The following is a 21,096-nucleotide window of genomic DNA, read 5'->3' as shown; positions in this document are numbered from 1 at the left end:
ATTCATATAACTTATGGGTATATAACACAAAAAAAAAATTGTTCACATTCTCTTATTTAACCTCACTTTATTTATTGCATATTCCTTGTAAATACATAATTTCACGGGTTTTTTTCTTTGTTAAATTGCTATAGTAGTTATTTGTTAAAGTGTATTTAAAAATTATGAATTTTTTTTATTTTATAAAATTTATTTTTCATCTTAATACATCAAAATGATTTAAAGATATTAAAAAAATTATTATTATTTAAAAAAAAAATTAAAACTTACTTTCAAACATTCCCGCATTATCAAAGCATTTTGTGGGCATATCACGAGACTTATTTTACACGTACCCACGAAGCCTCTAATTGAACTACCACCGTAATTTACAAAACCCATCGACCACTAGTAGAAATGCCTACAGTTCAAGGTTGTCAAAAAACTTTTTTTAACACGACACGGAATATATAATATAAACTCGACTTGTAAACTCGAATCGTAAAATCACAAGTAAAAACTTTTAACTAAAAATCATAAAATCGCAAGTAAAATATTTTAACTAAAATCATAAAATCGCAAGTAAAATATTTTAACAATACAAATATCTTAAAATACATAATTCAAATAAAAGTAAAATAAACAATACAAATATCCAAATATCTTAAAATACAAATTGCACTTCTACAGACTGCAGGTACCACTTCAGTAATCAAAGATATCCATGCAGATTGCAGACTATTGAAAGTCATGCCTAAATAAAAAAAGAAAAACAATGTATGTGAAGATATTACAATCTTTTGCCAGGCATTGAAGTCGAACACAAAGGATCTGGAGTCTGGACATATTGAAAGTCATGCCTAACTACTATTTAAAGCATAAAACAATTACTCTTTATTAAGCAAAATCATCATATAAACAATTTCTTGCAGCCAAATCATAATTTCTTGTAGCCAGATTATCACAGAAACAATTGCAATTACAATTTCTTGCAGCCAAATCATCACAGAAACAATTACTCACAATTCTAAGCTGTACCATAAATATGACACTTAACATGACAGAAAATTCAACAATGGTGGCCATGGCTATATATGAGGATGTATAAACTCCCTTAAAAGCTAAAACTTTCCAAATTATCATCCTCTCCATCAATCCAACTCTAATCAAATATGGTTTTAATTCATAGCTCAGGAACTTATCAAGTGCTACGTTATATTCATTCAACAAAGCACTGCAAAAGGCATTAAGAATAAATTACTACTAACGTTTGCAGTTTTCTCTGGAGAATTAAATGTAAAATATAAAAAAACCTTAAAATATTGAGAACCAGCAATCTTACACCTAAATTCACATAATACCTAGATAAATTACACCTAAATTCTTTTCACATTCAGTTTTCTCTCAAAATTTCATATAATTAAGAAGCTTAATTAAAGATAATCTTACACGGTTACACCAGCAATCCTGGAATGCTTTGTTGTCTATGCAGAATTGCGGACTCTGCAACACCATAGCAAGCAAGATCAAACAGAGCATAGGTGAACATTACAAGTAATTACAACACACATAAGCAAAAAATTACCAGAAATTACAACACAGAAGTAAAAAAAATACTAGCAGCAGTAAGATAAACACAGATAATTACCCTCCAATAAAATACCCAGAAGCAAACCAATTAATAGTAGAATACCCATAAGATAAACACAGATTCACAAAATACCCAGATAATTTTTGTCTCTAATCACCACCATTAGACAGAAAAAACAAAGCTTGGGATTGAGAATAAATTCTTACCTTCATCTCGCCAAGAATGCTTCGGATTAGGGGAAAATGCTTTCTTAATCTGCTGGGAAAAGGGGAAAGGAAAAAGGAAAAAGGGGAAGGGAGTCAGGGAGAGTGGGAGTTGGAGACAGGGACGAAGTCTTGAGTCTTGACTATGGAGTAATTAGTGTGGAGTGTCTATGGACTGTGGAGAGTGGACAGTGGAGTGTTGGTCAGTGAGTCACGGGTAGGGTGGGGGTGGAAAGAGACTGCTGAATCAGAGGTCATTTCAAAATTTTTGTATTTGTTGAAACTTTTGGTTTACTCGTGAAAACGATATGTTTTTACTGTTTTTTACGAGTTAACCTGTTTTTATGCGAGTTTGACCGAGTCAACCCGATTTTACTAGTTTTCGAGTTTTAATCCCGATTCTATATTTTTTTGTGTTTTAACAACCATGCTACAGTCCTTCAAAATTTTGTAGGAGTCTCAGCCCGAGTAGTGAATATTTAGAAGTGACTAAGAGGAGGCGATGAATATTTTTTAAAGTATTTTTTATTTTAAAATATATTTAAATATTTTTTTATTTTTTAAAATTTATTTTGACATCAATATATTAAAATGATATGAAAATACTAAAAAATATTAAATTAAAATAAAAAAAATAAAAAAAATTAAATTTTTTTAAAAACACTTTTAAAACATAAAAATAGCTGAAATCATGTGCAGAAGTGAATTTGTGTGGACTGTCCCTTTCGAATCACCCCATCTATGCTCGAGTTTAGTCTATCGAGTCTCCCAAGAGTTTACCGGTTCGAATCTCACAAATCTCAGAACCACTGGAGGTTTACATAGTCGTTAACTTCAGGGTCTGTAAAATTAGTCAAGGTACACGTAAGCTGTCCTGATACGCATGTTAATCTAAAAATAAAAGTTTAGTCTACCGAGCAGTGAGGCCAAGATCAATTAATTCACGTGCCAAAACAAACTCATGATATTTGATTTAGCAGTGAACTTTTAAACCTTTATCTAAAAAAGAAAAATAAATACCTTTCCCCACTCTACCAAAGCCTGTGAGATCTTGATCGTTGAAAATGACACGCCATTATGTTATGTAAAAGTCTAAATGGAAAGCGACCTTAACCAGCATTTTTTTCGTTGCAAAGAAGGGTGTCATGGCTATTGGCTGCTGGTGCGTGTGTTCTCGAGCTGTTATTCTCCTCCACGGATTAAAAAGATAGTGGAGGGTCGGAGCCTGCTTTTCTTCCACAAGTATAGACAGGGATGAGTCATGGGTCCTGAACTCATGACGGCACGGCCTTTTTTTCTTTCCTGAATTAGACGTCGATATACAATGTGAATCATGTGATTATGATTAGCTTAGAGAGGAGGAAGAAAAAAAGGGAAATATGGAGAAAAGATTGTTACGAAAAGAGGTGTGTGTTATTTGATACTATGAAACAAGATTATACATATTTATCAATAAATATGGAATCAATAAAAACATACAAATATAAAGTTTCCTGAATTTTTTGGTGCGTTGGGTTGGCATGCACTAGCACCGAACACGTCCTAGTGGAAGCGCATTGGATCTGGTGTTAATCAGACCTAGCTCTAGGTAAGCTTGGCAGTGTGTCAAACCTAGCTCCAAGTGGGCTTAAATCTATCATGACTGGTTATTTTTTTATTTTTTAATTGGATAAAATGAGTGGAATACAACTCACAATGCAGCTTAAAATATCATAAAGATAAAGTTACACTTCAGCCTTTTTTTTATACAAAATAACAAAACTCATGGGCTATAAATATACAGTGAGATTTTCAGAACAAGAGTTTATAATCTTCATTCTCTATTGCATATATATTTTCAAAGTATCTATTTCTAAAATATTATTGTATTTTTCTTCTTCTAAAATGATACTTATTTAAGTATCAGAGAACCCCACCTCCATCGAAAAAAATCTTTTGCAAGTATTAGTTACAAGCCACATTGACATACCAAATATTAAATACAAGCTATTAACCACCTGGTTAAGAAGAATGTACTAAAATTTTATGATTAATTAATTAATCGACTATCCAACTCGGGAGTCTTGTTTCTAGACTATTTCAATTTTTAGGATTTCATCATGATAATATATTATTTTAATGATATTTAAATTTATACTGATTTGATGTGTTTTAAAATCTAATTTATTCAATACTAAATTTCTCAGAATATTAATTTTAGAATTTAAATTCAGCAAGATAAAAAACAATTTTTTTTTTAGTAAAAAGATGAAATCCCTAAACCTGTCAAGAGAATTGACAAGGTAAAAAAAAAATTATTTGTTTTTATGTTTCGAACTATCTTTTAAGAAGGTTTTTAAATATTAATTTTTTTTAAAAAAGTTTAATGTACTTATATTAAAAATAAAAAATATTTTAAAAAACATATTATAATACAATATCAAATACACACCACACACTGGCACACATATACATATATATACATATTATTTTGTCTGCCTTTTATTCTTAATAATTTTTTTTTTTAATTAGCACTCTATATTTATCAGCTGATTTAATAAGTTATTTTCACTTTCATTTTTTTAATTATTAATCAACCTACCAAGTTAAAAAATTCAATTTAAATTTAAATAGACTAAAATTATGAAACATTGTTATTGACAATTATCATAATTTTTAATTAACTTAATAAAATAAGGAACTATATTGAAATTTAAATAGATTATAATTAATTTTTTAATTGATAATTATTATAATTATTGAGTATAAAACGATAGTAATATTTTGATTTGTAGATGATAAATATTATTTAAAACTCTAAATTAAAGTAAAAAAAATATTTCAATTATAACAACGGAACCTAATGAACTGTGTCACCAGAAGAGAGCAATCCATGTAATTAATATTATTTTTAACAAAACAATCCATTCACCACCCTATTTTTCTAAAACAACGCAACTCATTAACTATTTTATAATTAATTTTTTTTTAAATATGTTTTTTTTTGAACGAGTTTATTTTTTAAAAAATAATCGCACATTTTCTCCATTCACAAAACAGAAGACACCAGAGACAAATCTCTCTCCCCCTAATTTTCACCCCCCACTCTTTAAAATTTCCCCAGTCACACAAAGCAATAAAACACAACACAGACACTCCTCCTCATTCTATATCTCCATCAATATCCTCCACTTTTCTTCTCCTCCTCTCCTTTCCAATTTCCTATGGACTTTTCTACTACAACTCTTCTACTGAGTCTAGCCCATCACCAATGCCCCAAACTCTCTAGATTAAGATTTCATTGAATTTCACTTGCTTTTTTTTTCTTTTAATTCATGTTCCTATTCCCAAGCAATGATCCTTCTTATGCCCTTTTCAAAACTGGGGCACTGATTTTTCCATTTCTAAATGACTCTGCAGTCTTCTTCTTCTTCAACTAACTTCAATTCCTATAAAATTCTCCCTCTCCTCTGCCCATGTAAATCCTCCAATCAAACCAACTACCACCCACCACTCCCTTTCTCCAAAAGAAGACGTAAAAAACTAATCACCAACTTCACTCAACAAAATCTCAGAAGAAGGTTTCTAACTTTCCATGCTTGTGTCATCCCAAACGACACTCGAAATCGCAATGTAAACATTGAGCTTTCAAAGGGCACTAAGGGGTTTGTTTTGAAGCGAATTTCTAACGAATTGGAGACTGAAGAATTATCTCAAGAGCATTCCATTTCCAACTTCACTGGCTTTCAAGAAGACCCAATCGTCGGCAAGTTAAGGACACAATTAGGAGTGATACACCCAATACCATCGCCTCCAATTAATAGAAACATTGTTGGGTTATTTGTATTTTTCTTTTTTGTTGGTGTTGTTTTTGATAAAGCATGGAATTCAAGAAAGAAAGATAAAAGCAATGAGGAAGGAAAGCGTGGTGAGGCGTGGCCGCAAGTGCCCACCAGCTTTTCTTTGTTTCTGGAGAAGGATTTGCAGAGAAAAGAGTCTGTTGAATGGGTTAATATGGTGTTAGGGAAGTTGTGGAAGGTTTACAGAGGTGGGATTGAGAATTGGCTCATTGGGTTGTTGCAGCCTGTTATTGATAATTTGAAGAAGCCTGATTATGTTGAGAGAGTTGAAATTAAGCAGTTCTCTTTAGGGGATGAACCATTGTCTGTTAGGAATGTTGAGAGGAGAACTTCTCGCCGTGTCAACGATTTGCAGTAAGTTAGCTAGCTATTTGAAGTCCTTGTCATCCATTTTAAAAATTTTTGTAATGAATTTTGTCGTGGAAATCCGATTGTTAATTAGTAATAGCTTTTAATTGATTTCTACTGTGCAACGGGGTACGGTAAGTGTTAGGCATTCATTATTCAGATTCATAACATAGAAAACTGATTTATGTTGTTTTTTGTGATATTTAGGTATCAAATAGGCCTCAGATATACTGGTGGTGCTCGGATGCTGCTAATGCTGTCGCTAAAATTTGGCATTATCCCCATTGTGGTGCCAGTTGGTGTTCGAGATTTTGATATTGATGGTGAACTTTGGGTCAAATTGCGGTTGATACCAACAGAGCCATGGGTGGGAGCTGTTTCATGGGCTTTTGTGTCACTCCCGAAGATCAAATTTGAACTTTCACCATTTCGTTTGTTCAATCTAATGGGTAGGCCATTGTTATTGTCTTAAAGGGTTTATTTCATCTATTTCCTGTCTTAATAATACTTGCATCTGGAATCATTCAGCTATAATACACTGAATAGCTAAGAATAATTACTGAAGTTTGATGTCATTTCTTCTTGAAATCTGCCAATCTGTCGATGACGTTTACTAAATCCCATTTGCTTTAGGAGAATGCATCTGCTGATTTCTTAATGATGAAAACTTGACATAAGTAATGGATGATTGGCAAAACTGAACAAGATTTGAGATTGTGGATATACCATAGAGCTCTTCTTTTCTAGTTCCCTGTGTTCTATCTCTTGTATTTTAATACCTGATTAACTTGATACTGGAGATTCTAATGCAAACCTCTTCTTTTCTCATTTTCTATGCTTGCATTGGGCGACACCAGCAATTCCTGTTCTCTCAATGTAAGTGGACTTTTCTCTCCATTCTAGTTTTTAGTTTGCTTTGTATTATTTTTCACTGTAATATTATTGCTCCTAGGCAGTCTCTGTCTTTGAAAAGTCAATTATCCCATAATTTCAAAGTTAATATGGTCAGATGACCTTGAATGCAACCAGATGGTATTTTAGGTTTTAGAAGATGCAGCACAGTACAAATGATAATTGTGCATTCTGTTAAGCAAATAATTTGGTGATTTATTACAAATGCGTGTTTCCTGGAAACAGTAAATAAGTTTGTTGAATTTTTTCACAAGCCATCCTCTGGTTGCAAGCCAATTTAACTTCCGACTTTGAAGCCTATGTTCTCTGATGTGTCTGGAAAAATGTGTTTTGTTTGATAATAATACAATAACAAAATGCATCAAAGGAGAAGGACCATTATAGCTACAGCATATTTTAGGGTTTTTGCTGTCTTTCCTTTCACCTAATTTAAATGGTTCACTGCATTTCCATAGGTTTCTGAAAAAACTTCTCACTGAGGATTTGCCTCGACTGTTTGTTCGTCCTAAGAAGATTGTTTTGGATTTTCAAAAAGGAAAAGCGGTTGGCCCTGTTGCAAATGAATCAGGAGAAATGCAAGAAGGAAACAGGGATTTTGTTGGAGAACTATCAGTCACTCTTGTAGATGCCCGAAAACTTTCCTACGTCTTCCTTGGTAGAAGTTCTTTCTACTTCAGTTTTCTTGAAATCTATTATTCATTAGAATCCTTGCATGCAATTTTGAGTAGTCGAATCTTGCTCAAAATTATTATTGACTGAAAAGGATGCATCTGCTTTAATTTGATCATTTTTTACATCTCTATTGAAGTCATCATATATGATGATGAATATTGTGTCAAACATGTTTCTGCCCAGTGCTTGACACCCGTATGGATGATTTAATAAGTACCAGCCTTTATTCTTCTGAAATAGTAAGGAAAGCAGAGGGCTGCCATGCATTTGTCTTTTAACCCATTTTCAAGTATTTCAGTATTTTGTTCGTTCTGATTCTTTCACATTGATTTGCAATCTTAAAGATGCATCATCCATTTTGTTGATGTTATCAGTTATAAGAGTCACAAGCATAATACTACTGCATCCTCCTAGCCTTATATCTGTCATGCCCATTTGATCATTGGTGTATGACTGTTTGGGTATCTTAATTCTCATATACATTTTCTATTCCACTTGTAGCACTCATTATTTACCTGTTGTTTTTCAGGTAAAACAGACCCATATGTTATTCTGAACCTGGGAGATCAAATTATGCGCAGTAAAAAGAATAGTCAAACTACTGTCATTGGGCCTCCTGGTGAACCAATTTGGAATCAGGTGATTCTTCATGTTCCATGTTTCATTTATTTGCAAACACGTTGTTTACAATAAAACATTCATTGTTGGGTGTGATTTGTACACTTATTGTAAACTTTCATGAGATAATTGTGTTTTATGACTTTGGCCAGGATTTTCACATGCTTGTTACAAACCCCAGGAAACAAAAATTGAACATCCAAGTGAAAGACTCTCTTGGATTCACGGGTTTAACTATTGGCACAGGAGAGGTAAATATCTTATTCCAAACAACTCTTTTTTTGCAAAAGTACAAAGTTGTCCTTAATGTTTTCTTTGGATGTTTGTCGTACTTGATTGGTTGATCACATAGCATATAAAGATTTTTTTATTAGACATAACCTCTTCAGTGGGTTTACTTATATGCATAAGATATGCCTAGAAATTTACCTCAAACAAGTGAGATAACATCAATTTTAATGAACCATTAGGAAGTTTGGATATCTAATCCCGCTGCAAATAAATTTATTATTGAAATCGATATTTTGATATCCAATCAAATGTTTGGTTTTGTGCTTTGTAATGATATCATGTTTTTTTTCTTTACATTTAAACTGGCATTCACACTAGCATTTATTTTAAAAGAATTGATGTTCATAGTAGATTCATAGAACCTGCCTGCTTCAGTGGTATTGGTGAAGAGAAGAAATGAAGGTGGTGGTTGTGCAACAACCAGAACATATTTTTAATGGTCTTGGTATTAGTTGACGTTTCCTTGCAGTGTGGTGACATGGTGATTCTGGGGGATTGAAATAATAGTGGTGCTATAGGTGGTGACAGTGATGGCCAGAGAGGTGGCAATAGCAAGTTTATGAGTTGATGGACCCAAAACTCTCTCTCTCTCTCTCTCTCTCTCTCCTTCCATGATTTTTGTTACGTGAGCTTCAAATTGTAATTTCCCTGCATTTATTGGGCAATTTGTGCAGGAACTGGAAATTTTGATTGTTATTTGTGGCAGTTACATTCTTTCATTTCTCTTAAATATAGCTTTCTAAATTCAACAACATGTACAGGTTGATTTGGGATCTTTGCAAGATACTGTACCAACTGACAAGATTGTGGTTCTGCGAGGAGGTTGGGGATTGTTCAGAAAAGCTTCTTCTGGAGAGATTCTCCTTCGACTAACTTATAAAGCCTATGTTGAGGATGAAGATGATGATAAGAATGAGGTGGAGCATGTTGATACAGGTGCTTCAGATGATGAGATGTCTGATTCTGATGAATCAAATGCTATCTATGAGCCTAGTAGAAGGGGTTCTTCAAATGAGATGGATAAAGAGTCATTTATGGATGTTCTAGCAGCTTTGATTGTGAGTGAGGAATTTCAAGGAATAGTGGCGTCTGAGACAGGAAATAACAAACTTTCCAATGATGCCTCAGGTGCAGGATCTGCTGGATCACGCTCACATACTCTTAATGCTGAATCAATGCCCTCAGATAGCAATAACAGTTCTGAAGGTTCTGCTGGTAATGTTTTTATTTTCTTTTTATCATTAGTCACCTGAACATTCAATATGTGGAAGAACCACATATCTAAGGCTGGTTTAAATTGTCATCTCACATCCACATTTGAAAACTTGTTATCGCAGGATCAATCTTAGTTTGGTTTGCGGTGATTACAAGTATATTAGTTCTAATTGCTGTCACTTTGGATGGTTCAAGTTTCTTCAACCCTTGATCCGAATCGGTAAAGCATACTATGAGCCTCTATGATCATGCAGTTCTGAAAACCCCTTTCCACTTTATTTCAGCTTTGAATTATAATCATAAATCTAAGGTTTCTATCGAAAGTCTATAAGTTCACAAGCAAGTGCCACGACACACTAGAATTCCACAATCCATGGCCAAGCAGCACAAGTCCCCAAACATTTGTGGCATGGCCTACTGCTTGTCATATGATCTTTGAATTTTGATCGTTCAAAATTAGAATGCTATTTAGATGTAGTTGCAGCACCTCTTTTTGTCTCAGATTAAAGAAAGCCCTGTAGATTAATTGGAAGTAAATGATGTAAGAACATGGTGTAGATTAGTATCAATTCAGTTCTCATGTTTATGGGAAATCTCCATTTTGGTATCTGTTTTTGCTTATTTACTACTCCAGCATCTTAAACTGAATTAGACTTCGAAGTTGAGATACCTCATTTTTTTGCAGGTTGGAAAACAACCCCCTTCTCGCGTATCAGGGATGATTTACGAAGTTCCCCCACCCCCCACAGTTCTTTCTCTATGTAAATTCATGGTCTTCAGCAGAGGAATATTCTGTTACGGCAAGAAAGTTTTGGCTTCTCTAATTTGAGGAATCATTAGTGTAATTTACGTAGTAGATCTATACATTGTTCATATATGTGAAAACAATTCATTTTAAATTCTATCATAACAAATTTAATCGATGGAATGAATTGGCTTTCAATCTAGAATATTGTTAATCCAAATTTTATTCGCAACTGATAATATGAAAGAAACATAGCTCTTAACATGTTCTTTTAGAAAGAAGGAAAAAACAACACTAGATCCTGGGCTTCCTAGCTATCAGGAAGGGTTTCAACATAATAAGACATGGCCGTGCATGACCACGATTGCTCCTAAACTTTTATTGGCAAGTAATATAGTTCATCAAATTCTAGTACGTTTTTCACCTCCATTCTTCAACCTTCATGATCATGTTGTTCAAAGCTTTGGCTTCAATACCTCAGCCATGCTACTTCTGTCAGGAAGTTGTAAGAACTGCCAGTCATCATCATCATCAATGCCAGTGAAACAGCGATCCACCATATCTTTGCTGACCAGCTCTAATCTTGAAGGCTCCCACTGGAAAAAAAAAGGAAAAAATGAAAATGAAACTGTTACTCAACATAAAAGATGGAAGAAAGAATGTCGGTTAAGAAGAGTGATGGGTTTTTCTATCATCTATACCTGGGGTTTTTTGTCTTTGTCGACCAGCATTGCTCTTGCTCCCTGTAGATGTATGTTTAATTAACAAGGGAGATGTTAAAAGAATATATAATAACATGGGAATTATCTTGTGCTAGTGAATTTTAAAAGTATATTAAAATATATATTTTTTAATTTAAAATAAAATAAAATAAAATTTCATGAAACTCCAGTTTTATGCTACCATAAACAGCCTCTTAATTTACACCTATTCAATTTATTTTATTTTATTTTTGACGTATTTAATGCTGTATATACATGTGAATTAATTAATTAATTAATTAATCTAAGCATTCAAACAACCAGTCTGTACCTCAAGTGCATCGTTACTAACAGTTGCTCGAATGAAGTTGCAGCAGATAGTGTACTCACGAACGAGACACTGCTTCAGATTCTGCGTTCTTCCTTCTCTTATCTAAGCAGATTAAGCAAGACTTACCCATGCCATTAATGTATAATGGTTAAGAGAGTAAAAAAACAAAACAAAAAAAAGAAATGGTTGAGAACTCTTTACCGATCTAAGAGCAACTTTAAGGCTGATTGGGCTAACTGATTTGATGGATTTTATTGCCACGAGGATCCACTTTTCTGTTCGATTTTCAACTTCATTTTCCTACACCATGCCAAGCAATTAAAGCCCGCTTTAATTAATTCATAATAATATGGAAAATCGCGCGTGCATGTTTCCTTGTGAGAAAATATTAATGACAATTACCAGGGATAGCAAGACTTCCTCAACTGTTTCCTTGGAGAAACACTTGTTAATAACCTCCAATCTGGGCAACCAAAACAGATTAGCTGGGGCTTGTAACACTCAAGATTAATGAAATAAGCAGAGGAGCAAGCGTTGGATATTGATATTCTTTTTCGACCTGCCGTAAGCACTATCATCTTTTATAGTTGGCTTGTGACCAAAATTATTGATTGCCTCAGAAATTGTTGCTGTATCCGATGAGCCTAGAGCTTGGAGCGCATTCTCCAATGCAAGCAAATCCTATAATATAAGCATAATTCCAGTGATTTACTTTGTTAGTCACTGGGTTTATATAGGGATGTTAAAGTAGTCTCAAACAACACTAGGGATTGAATATGGTAGGTACTCTAGAGAGAACGAAATGTGTTGCCAGGCCGCACGCGAGCATTTCCGCTCCATCAAGCCGGGCACCGGTAAGCCCTAGATATTCCCCTGCATAATGGGATTTCACAGAAAATGCACGTATTAGCACCGGTTCTTTTGTGTGTGGGGTTATTAATTACCACTAAACTCATTTCATAATTGTGATTAAGACCATGGCCATCACTGTGATTCGAAAAACAAATGCTAGCGGTATTTCTAGCATCACCCTTCTTATCAACGAAAAAAACAGAAATGAAAGGGTGTCTGGCATAGTATTACCAAAATGCCCTGGGAGCCTGGAAAGAAAATGTGATGCACCAAGATCAGGAAAATGCCCGATTAGTGTTTCAGGCATGGCAAATACCTGGATGAAGAAAAAACGAACCGAAGAACATCAAAGAACTGGATCAGTGGGGGGTTTGTACCAATCATGATGCTTCTCAATCACAGTTCCATTGCAACATCAAGGATTTATTACCGCTATTCTCGGTGGCAATACTTACAGCATTGAAAATTATGCTGAAAGGAGACAAGGAACTTACAGTATTCTCGGTGACAATCCTGAACCTTCCATGCATGGACAGGCCAGCACCTCCTCCCATTACAATACCATCAACCAGTGAAATCTTCAAGGAAATTAAGAAAAAACTAGCATCGAGTGACTGAAAATCATCTCTTGAAAGAAACACATGTAAAATTTAATCCTGTCTCACCAGAGGCTTCCTGTATGTAGCAAGTATGTAGTCTAAGATGAGTTGTTTCTCGTAAAATTTCTCAACATAGCTCCAATGGCCTAAATAATGGAAATAACATTACAGATTGTTAGAACTACAACTATTCCAGTTTGTGCATATAAAATTATAGACATTGATGCTCATGGCAGGAACTCCTGCTGCCAGTGGGTCGTAGGAGGACATTAAGCTTCTGTGTAGCTATCGGCAGCAGGAAACTTCCTGTATCTGAGCAGCAGGAAAATATACTCCCAAACAAATGTTAATTTACCTTGAGTTACAGACAAAAAATTTGAAACAATATCACCACCAGCACAAAATATATTTCCGTTTCCCTGTAAAAAAGATGAATGGTGAGATATCTCTTTATTTTATCTCGTGGCCGACCTAAATCCCATCTCTAAAAGCCCACATTTTTTGGCAGAGGGTTAATGGCACAAAACTCTGCCAATTACCAAATCGCTGTATATATTTTCAAATTGACATTTGTTATCCACTCAAAGAGATCAAGGGAATGTTGAACTGGATAATGCTAAAAGCACCGCTCCAATGTCCAAAAGCTATCGAATTAAGCTCATTTAGATTTGGTTTTTTACTTTTCATGTAACCACATGCTAAAACAGTGTCCCCCCCTGGGCCCCCTCTCTACCTTCAAAATTACAAGTCTAACTGCAGAGTCATTCTCAAAGGCCTTCAAGTTCTTTAGCATTTGAGAAACCTGGAAAGTGGAAGGAAGAAAAAAGGAAAAAAAGTTTAACAATATATTGGTACAAGTGGAGCAGAATGAATGCAACACATAACAAATGCAAAGTAGTAGAAAGAAATCAATGTCTTGATAGCCTGGAGATAGGACAACCTTTCCCACCAAAATAAAAATAAATGGAAGACATAAATCCTGCTCTGCTTTCACATCATTCAAGAAGTAATTCAAAAACGTTAGACGCGTACCATTTCATAATTGAGGATATTTAGCTTCTCAGGTCTGTTCAAGATCACCTTTCTGGAAATTGAATCCCCTTCAAACAATACCTGTTTTTTATATATATAAGAATCAACATGGCATGAATCATAATTCCAAATTAGGACCACAGACATATCACAATGCTTGACAGAACAAAATTACTTTTGACTATGAAAAAGCTTATCATATTTTTTATATATAGTTATTCAGGAGTACGAATATGCAGATCTGCACATCATTCTCATTTGTAAGTCTTGTAGTATCTTGAAGAGTTTCCAAACAAGGAAAAGAAAATGAAAAATAACATATATAACCAAAAATTCCTCCCCTTCTGATAATGTGTTTGGAAAAAATGGCCTAATCACAAAAAAAACATACTCCATGCTCGTAAACGCCATTTAATGTATGTGAGATTATGTTTCCTGCAACAGGACTTTGCTGCATATCAACCTACAGTAACTCCAACACCTACAGCAAGCAAACTAGTGAAGGAAAAAAAATAACGGAGAGACAACATTACCTGATTGAGCTCCTTTCTGTAGCTGAAGAGGGGAGACATATCAAAGTCGTGTCCTTCACTTTTGCAATGGATGATCTCAATCGTTAATGCTGTAAGACCTGTTGGAGTGGGATACAATATAGGGAAGTGCTGTATGGAACACAGATATTCAGATCCTTGTCTTCCTTCCCATGTATATTTATTCTTAAGCTTCAAAGGCACCTTGATGAAGAACATATTTAAGAGCAACGGTATGAGGTAGGTATATTAGCTAATTAATGCCTCAAGTTGGCTGGAGGGTTGAACTTATCCTTTGTTCTGAAGATTCGCTACTGTGGTGTGAGACATCTCTGGAGCACTCTCATACAAAAAATAAGCTTGTATGCTGCATTAATCATGATGAAAACGACAGGCCTTATGGATTCGCACTGGCACTTCACTCACTAGACAAGCAATTATGTGTTCAATTTCCTCTGCTCATTAATTTCATTTGAGGACAGTTCAGGGTTTGGTGAAGGAAGGGAAGTGGGGCTGTGTGGTTAAGATTAACAAGCACACAATTTTCAGTGCTCAATGGAACGACATTGATCTAATTCCAGACCTGACTTTGGAGTAGGGAATTTAATGCATTCAGCTATTTGGAGAAAAACATGCTCGAAGTGGCGAATGCCGCAAGGGGAACTCATAATGAGCACACCCATTTCTGCTCTTTCGGTATCTGTCTGCGACTCAAGTTCATTTACATTTCGGTTTTAGAACGACTGATTGCTGAAATGGGGTGCTTTTCGCATCTTTTATCCAGTGTCGATGCTGGAAGAAGTGGATTATCTCTCATCCAGTGTCAACGTTGGAAACTTGGAACTGAAAAAACATTTTTTTTTTTTTTGCATGGTGTAGTTGGATGGATTTTGGTTGATAATTATATTCTATGTAACTTTTAATATTTTATAAACTGTTAATTCGAGATGTGATATATATATATTATCTTATTGGGTTAAATATATCAAGTTAGAATAAATTTTTATAAATATTATAAATATTGATGGATTAAATTTATATTATTGTTTTTCACGAGTTGAATTTAATTAAAAATATGATTTAGAGTCAATAAAATAAAAGAATTAATTAAAAAAAAACATATAACAACAAATTAAACTTTAAACAACAAAAATTCTCTTCACACCAAAACATAATAGGTTGTCAATATGAACTTGAATTTGTGGTTTTAGTTTGTTAAAGCAATGGCAGAGGAGATTATCATCATTAACAAGACAGAGAGATAAAAGAATGAGCAGCTAGAAAGAAAAAAAAAATTTGAACCGCTCGGGTGGCTAGAACATATGGTTACACTGATTTCATCATGGTGACCGAGTTTAAAAAACATTTAACTCACAACTCGACCTGTAATATTTATTTTTTAATATTCTTAGTTTTTTTTACCTGTTACTATCTATATTATCTAATTTTGATGGGTTAATGAACATTTGAAAGGGGTCTGTCTGCATGTGTTTTATCACACATGGAGGTAAAATCCATATGATGGCGTGGCGTGATTCAAATGCACTTTTGTAGAACATTTTTTAAAGAGAAAACCCTATTAATTTCCACCACTTGCGAACGAACGCGAGAAAATGTTTGAGGTGCAATTACTCTAAGATTCTGACAGCATCTGTTTTTTCAGATCTTTAAGAGGGCCGGGTCCTCTCTCCTTCTCCTTCTCTTTGCTACAGTTACAACTGCTCTTGTTCAAGTTTGTACCACACTCGAGGCATAAACCTTTGCAGCTTGGATCACAGATGACATCAAGGGTAATTTCTACATGCACCATATCTCGGAGGGGCTTTGAAATATCAATTTCCTTATCTTCAGGAGGGAAGTGCAACCGGTCGTCCCACTCGATTGAAGCTTCATCACCGTCTTCTTCCTCAAAAATTGAAGATTTCAATTTATCATTACCAAATACTTTCCCCATATTAATAATCTCTGGTTCTGCCACGGGTTCTTCAGATAGTAAGAGAGAGAAGTTGGAGAAAATGCCCTCAGCAACTGGCTCTCCACACCTTCAACATAAACGATAAACAAGTAGGTTCAATAACAGAAGAATGATAAGGAAGCACTGAGTGTGTTGTGAAACAAAATGCAACATAAAATCTGGCTTACATGGGAAGATTATGTATGACTTGGAAAATTCTTGGCATCAAATCAAAAGATATTGTCATATTATTCTCAACCTTTTGTCAATACTTTTAAATGAAGTTCAAGATGAACACTAACACCCATACCTGATGCGGTCAGACATCAGAGGTAAACAAGAAAATTTGATGAACTGGTTAAATTGTTTTTTCCAGACAAGTCAAAGGTCTTTAATATCAGCTGCTGCATGTAAATTCCAGCAATCGCTATCCTAAAATATATTCTCACATTAAGTGCATTCAACGAGCAAACATGGTCAAGGTATAAGCTACTTATCTCATGAATAACCTACAAAATTCTTGCCAGCATAGATCAAAGCTGGTAGTTCTATTTGGGGCTGGTGACAAAAAAATCATGATTAGCAATTGGTCAAAACTCAAAAGTGCAACATTTTGCAATTTCCCTGAAATATGGTCACACAGCTGTCAGACTCCTATTGTGAGCGGCATACTTTACAACCCAACTCTATGATAATTGTATAGGAACACTACACCACCACATTAAGAGTGGAGTCACTATTTGTAGCTTTTCATAGATGCTATAATAAAAATCACACAAGAGACATCCAGATAATTCTAAAAATAGATGTGTTGAATTGGTTGGATTGGGGCAAGAATTTCCATGAAACCTCTTACAAATTTAATCATATGCAAATAATTTCGAACAGCCAACACAAACACATACAGTAGACAGTGAATCACCATTCTGATTAGCTTTCGATAATCATTCTCAACTAATTGTTAGGTAAAACTGGAAACTAAAGAAAAAAAATACAATACAAATAAATGCAATATGGTAGAAGCAAAAAAGAATTTTAAAGAGTGCGCGAATACTTAGGGCAAAAAAGTTAAGTCCACTGGAAAAGAAGGATCAGAAACTAAAATACCTATAGCAACCAAGAGTGATGACAGTTTTGATGATCCCATCTAGTCTCAACCTTTTCTTCTTCTTTGTCACGTCAATGGAGATTTGAACAGGAGTTCCAAGAGGGTAATCCTTCACGGCCTTCGTGACACGTAATCCCATTACCGAAGCCCTTGATTTTGAAATCTCAGTTGAAAGTTTTCCTAACCCAAGCCTTTCTAAAGTTGTGCAGTACTCCACATGTGAAATTGAAGAATTTCTCTTGTAAATAATAGCACCTTCCCATGGTGATTCCATGTCTTCAGCGTCTTCTTCCTCTTGATCATCCCAATTAAGAGATACATCAGTAAACTTCTGACTGTTAGAGTACACTGCATGTCTTGTAGTAAACCTTATAATACTTTGTGATTTGTTTCTAAAAACATCACATGCACTCTTTCTTACACCCCTTGAAATTTTGCAATCAACAACGGAAAAGCTTGGATTTGATAGAGAAATTTTTTGGGAGAACAAATCATCTACTTTAAATTGGTTAATGTGCGGGGATAGAGCTATTGGGGATGTGAAGTAGACAAGTGACATCTTGGTTCCCTATACTCAGCTAGGAGAAGTTCTATTTGAGAAGAGGCGATGAAGCTCTTTTGTTTATTATGCAAATATATAGAAGTATAAGAAATGCTCCAGATAATAGTTATGCAATTCTTGATCATATGAGTTGGGAGAAATCAAGACGAACTGGAGGGAAGTCAATGGTATTGACTAAATCTGCAAAAACAATGAAAAACAGTTTAGACTGAAAGACATAATAGAAAAAACAGACTAATATTCTACATGATTCTAATGCTCTATTTAACACAGGCAGCTTCTACTTAAAAGTTTTGAATACTCAACATATGGAAGTACATGGCAAATATGAAACTAAAGGGACAGCAATAAGATATTTTCGTATAACATCAAAACAATCAAAGAAGTAAGGAGAAGGGAGAGAACATTTCAACATACTGCTACATGTATCTTGATGGTCTGGCTAATGGTTACATTTTGTAACATCTCATATCACAATTCTCTCAAAGTTTTAAAATATGAAGCTCTACCATAGGTTAAACATAATCACAAAGAGTGATAATAGCTAGTGCATGGCTAGCAAGAAACAGTTCTAAATAGACTTTAATTGAATTGCTGACTCGGAAAGTTCTATAGGAATAACATCTGGAACCGTCTTGAAGAAAAGGAAGAGCTGAATAAAGGCAACTCAAGAACACTGAAGCAACCGCGACTTTTTTGCCTATTCAAGGTAAACCCTTTAGAAATTGAATAGTGTACTTTTCACATCCAGGTTATTTATGAACAATATGCAGCTAATCCTTCCATTCACAAAAGAAAATTTCTTAAATAAATTATAGACAACAATACAAAAGTTTAGAAGAAAAAAAAATGCAAGGACTGAGATTGAAGTTAGAAACCAACAGGCTTACATGGGATTTTAGTGTCCTGAATTGTTGTCCAGTTATTTCAAGATTTCCACTTTCGAACTATATTATAGAGAAGGTGAATGGCTGCAACGCTGCACGATGATTTACGAGGCTAAAACTACATGCTTTATTCAAGACCATGCTCAAACCGGAAAACAAAACAAAGAGCCTAAGTGCTATTCTCTGGGTAGTTATAAGCAAATCTGTCTGGCTAGGAAAAGACACTGAAGCCTTTAAATTGAAATGATTAGTAAATAGCAAGAATCCACATAAACCTCAACAGAATTTGTACTCGGAACATTCTTACAAACAGCTTATAAACATAAAAACTAGACCAACAAAATGCAATTGCATCTATCTACAAGAGTTTTGAGAGAGACCCAGTTACTATAGAGACCAAGAAAAGAAACCCATTACACATAAAAATGATTAAAACAGGGAGGGAGCAGCAAAGAAGTAACACTTGTTCACCTATTACAAACAAGTAGTAATAGTTCAAGAGTGAGTGAAGTTGACAGGTGCAGCAACATAGACACCATAAAGAAGATTGTGTGGCTTAGCTACTTACAGTGACTAAATATCAGCTTCTCGTGTTGAAGAACACTCAACTCAGTTACGGGGAATGAACTGAATACAGCTCTACTGTGCAACTTCCATTAGATTAGATTAGAGCCAATACTTTTGTTCTCATCTCGGCCCAAGTCTAGTCTACAACTAAAAAGGCCGAAGATGGGCCGAATGTGCAGACGGCTAAATACAGAAAAAGATTGGTTTAATCTTAATTTTAATCCCTAAAATTAAGATTGCTTACTATTCGCCCATTCTTCGAATATTCTTATTTATTAGATTAAAACATTTCTTAATGCACTTCATTCATTGTTTAACTCCCAGTAGTCTGGAGCATCTTTGCTGTATAAAAACCTTGCCACCACTTGATAAACCCACAAATACCAAAGCTACTAGCTATTAACATAATTAGGTATTAATGCCAGCCCAAAGATCTCGATTCGAGATTGAGCTAATAGTCTAAACATCAAACACCACTACAGAAGATCAACAGACCAACCCCTCGAGCATCATTGTGGACAGAATCAAGCCATCCCCAGTGTCCATCTTAACAAAGTTTCACGCTGGTTATTTTAGGATTGGCCTATCTCTAGGTGGCCGAGCTTTGTTATTCAAGACACTGGTAATTTCACCAATTGATGACACAGACCCTCTGCACCATATGTTGCGCTGCTCCACCCTGCAGGATTTCTTGTGCTGTGGTCTCTTGCTTTCCTAATCCTTACTTCACTTTCTTTTCTTTACATATTGAGATGCATGTTTTTCTTCAAGGTGGTGGAAACCGAATTCTGGCATCGTGTAGGGGTTAATCATCTGTTTGCTCCGCTCCCTGGATTTCTTGGCTTCTTTGGCTTCAATCTGCACCCTTTGTTGCTCCAAACACTGTGTCCTACCTTGTTCTTCGGTGGGTATTTGCGGTTCCGATAGTGGCACTTGATGTTAAAATTTATGGCCAATGGTTCTCTAAAGGAAAGAGGTTTCTGTCAACTTTTGCAAATCCAACAAGCCAGTTATCAGTAATTGGAAACTTGGTTGGTGCTCAAGCTGCAGCTAAGATGGGGTGGAAAGAGATTGCTATTTTCTTGTTTTCCCCTGGCATGGTCCATTATTTGGTGCTGTTTGTACACTTATCAGCGCTGATCTGATGGTGACAAGCTTCCAGCCATGTTTAAAATGTGGCCGAGACATTGACCGACTTTGGAACTATCATACAGATCTTATTCGTCGAAACTTATAATCCTGTGTCAGGACCTAGGAAAGCTGCTTGAAATCATTGAATACTAATAAATTATATATAAGAATATGGTGCAGGGACCATGAATTAGGGTTTGGTTTTGGTTTTTGCTTTGATAAGTAGGACAAAACCGTACAACCAGTGAAGGTTTGACTATATATTAATTTGATTATGACTATAGTTATGCTGATCGAAACTATATATCTAATTGATTGGTCTGTCGCTGTTTAATTACAAGTTAGCTATTCAGTTTCATTCTCATTCATAACTAGTTTTTTCTTACATGTGAAGCGGATTTGTAGACCTAGCCTCTTCAAGAGATATCT

General features: G+C 34.9%; 3 protein-coding genes, 1 long non-coding RNA gene and 1 pseudogene across 8 annotated transcripts; 2 read left to right on the top strand and 3 right to left on the bottom strand.

Annotated features, from left to right (window-relative positions):
- Positions 1 to 516: 516 nt before the first annotated feature.
- Positions 517 to 2,032, bottom strand: LOC112329029 (uncharacterized). Its single transcript, XR_002984520.2, has 2 exons — positions 1,777 to 2,032; positions 517 to 1,482 (listed from the first exon to the last, which is right to left on the bottom strand). It is a non-coding gene; the product is annotated as an uncharacterized LOC112329029 (long non-coding RNA).
- Positions 2,033 to 4,856: 2,824 nt separating this feature from the next.
- On the top strand, positions 4,857 to 10,618 carry LOC7492945 (tricalbin-3). Of its 2 annotated transcripts, XM_024611162.2 has the most exons (9): positions 4,857 to 5,966; positions 6,168 to 6,409; positions 6,818 to 6,836; positions 7,328 to 7,527; positions 8,074 to 8,183; positions 8,315 to 8,413; positions 9,215 to 9,668; positions 9,791 to 9,888; positions 10,354 to 10,618. In XM_024611162.2, the coding sequence occupies exons 1-8, from the start codon at positions 5,161 to 5,163 to the stop codon at positions 9,877 to 9,879; spliced, it is 2,019 nt and encodes a 672-aa protein (XP_024466930.1). In that variant the 5' UTR covers positions 4,857 to 5,160; the 3' UTR covers positions 9,880 to 9,888; positions 10,354 to 10,618. The 2 variants fall into 2 exon arrangements, with proteins under 2 accessions (XP_024466930.1, XP_024466931.1); XM_024611163.2 differs by lacking the exon at positions 9,791 to 9,888.
- A 19-nt stretch (positions 10,619 to 10,637) lies between these two features.
- On the bottom strand, positions 10,638 to 15,322 carry LOC7492944 (3-hydroxyisobutyryl-CoA hydrolase 1). The gene is made up of 14 exons (XM_002315022.4): positions 14,462 to 15,322; positions 13,929 to 14,009; positions 13,630 to 13,698; positions 13,252 to 13,315; positions 12,963 to 13,042; positions 12,792 to 12,875; positions 12,529 to 12,613; positions 12,233 to 12,318; positions 12,005 to 12,126; positions 11,848 to 11,908; positions 11,647 to 11,745; positions 11,446 to 11,547; positions 11,115 to 11,156; positions 10,638 to 11,009 (listed from the first exon to the last, which is right to left on the bottom strand). The coding sequence occupies exons 1-14, from the start codon at positions 14,675 to 14,677 to the stop codon at positions 10,869 to 10,871; spliced, it is 1,332 nt and encodes a 443-aa protein (XP_002315058.2). The 5' UTR covers positions 14,678 to 15,322; the 3' UTR covers positions 10,638 to 10,868.
- A 668-nt stretch (positions 15,323 to 15,990) lies between these two features.
- On the bottom strand, positions 15,991 to 19,809 carry LOC7481592 (large ribosomal RNA subunit accumulation protein YCED homolog 1, chloroplastic). 4 transcript variants are annotated; one of them, XM_052456886.1, is made up of 4 exons: positions 19,538 to 19,809; positions 18,973 to 19,061; positions 17,520 to 18,262; positions 15,991 to 16,500 (listed from the first exon to the last, which is right to left on the bottom strand). In XM_052456886.1, exons 3-4 carry the CDS (start codon positions 18,077 to 18,079, stop codon positions 16,092 to 16,094), a joined length of 969 nt encoding a protein of 322 aa, XP_052312846.1. In that variant the 5' UTR covers positions 18,080 to 18,262; positions 18,973 to 19,061; positions 19,538 to 19,809; the 3' UTR covers positions 15,991 to 16,091. The 4 variants fall into 4 exon arrangements, with proteins under 4 accessions (XP_052312846.1, XP_002315057.1, XP_052312845.1 ...); XM_002315021.4 differs by having other exon boundaries at positions 18,973 to 19,809; XM_052456885.1 differs by lacking the exon at positions 18,973 to 19,061 and having other exon boundaries at positions 19,441 to 19,809.
- Positions 19,810 to 19,999: 190 nt separating this feature from the next.
- Positions 20,000 to 20,676, top strand: LOC112328972 (S-type anion channel SLAH1-like; annotated as a pseudogene).
- The last annotated feature ends 420 nt before the right edge of the window (positions 20,677 to 21,096 follow it).

This window comes from Populus trichocarpa, chromosome 10 (genome assembly GCF_000002775.5).
Source record: "Populus trichocarpa isolate Nisqually-1 chromosome 10, P.trichocarpa_v4.1, whole genome shotgun sequence".
NCBI classification, from domain to species: Eukaryota; Viridiplantae; Streptophyta; class Magnoliopsida; order Malpighiales; family Salicaceae; genus Populus; species Populus trichocarpa.
Note: the sequence above shows the minus strand (reverse complement) of the source record. Positions and strands in the feature narration are given on the sequence as shown.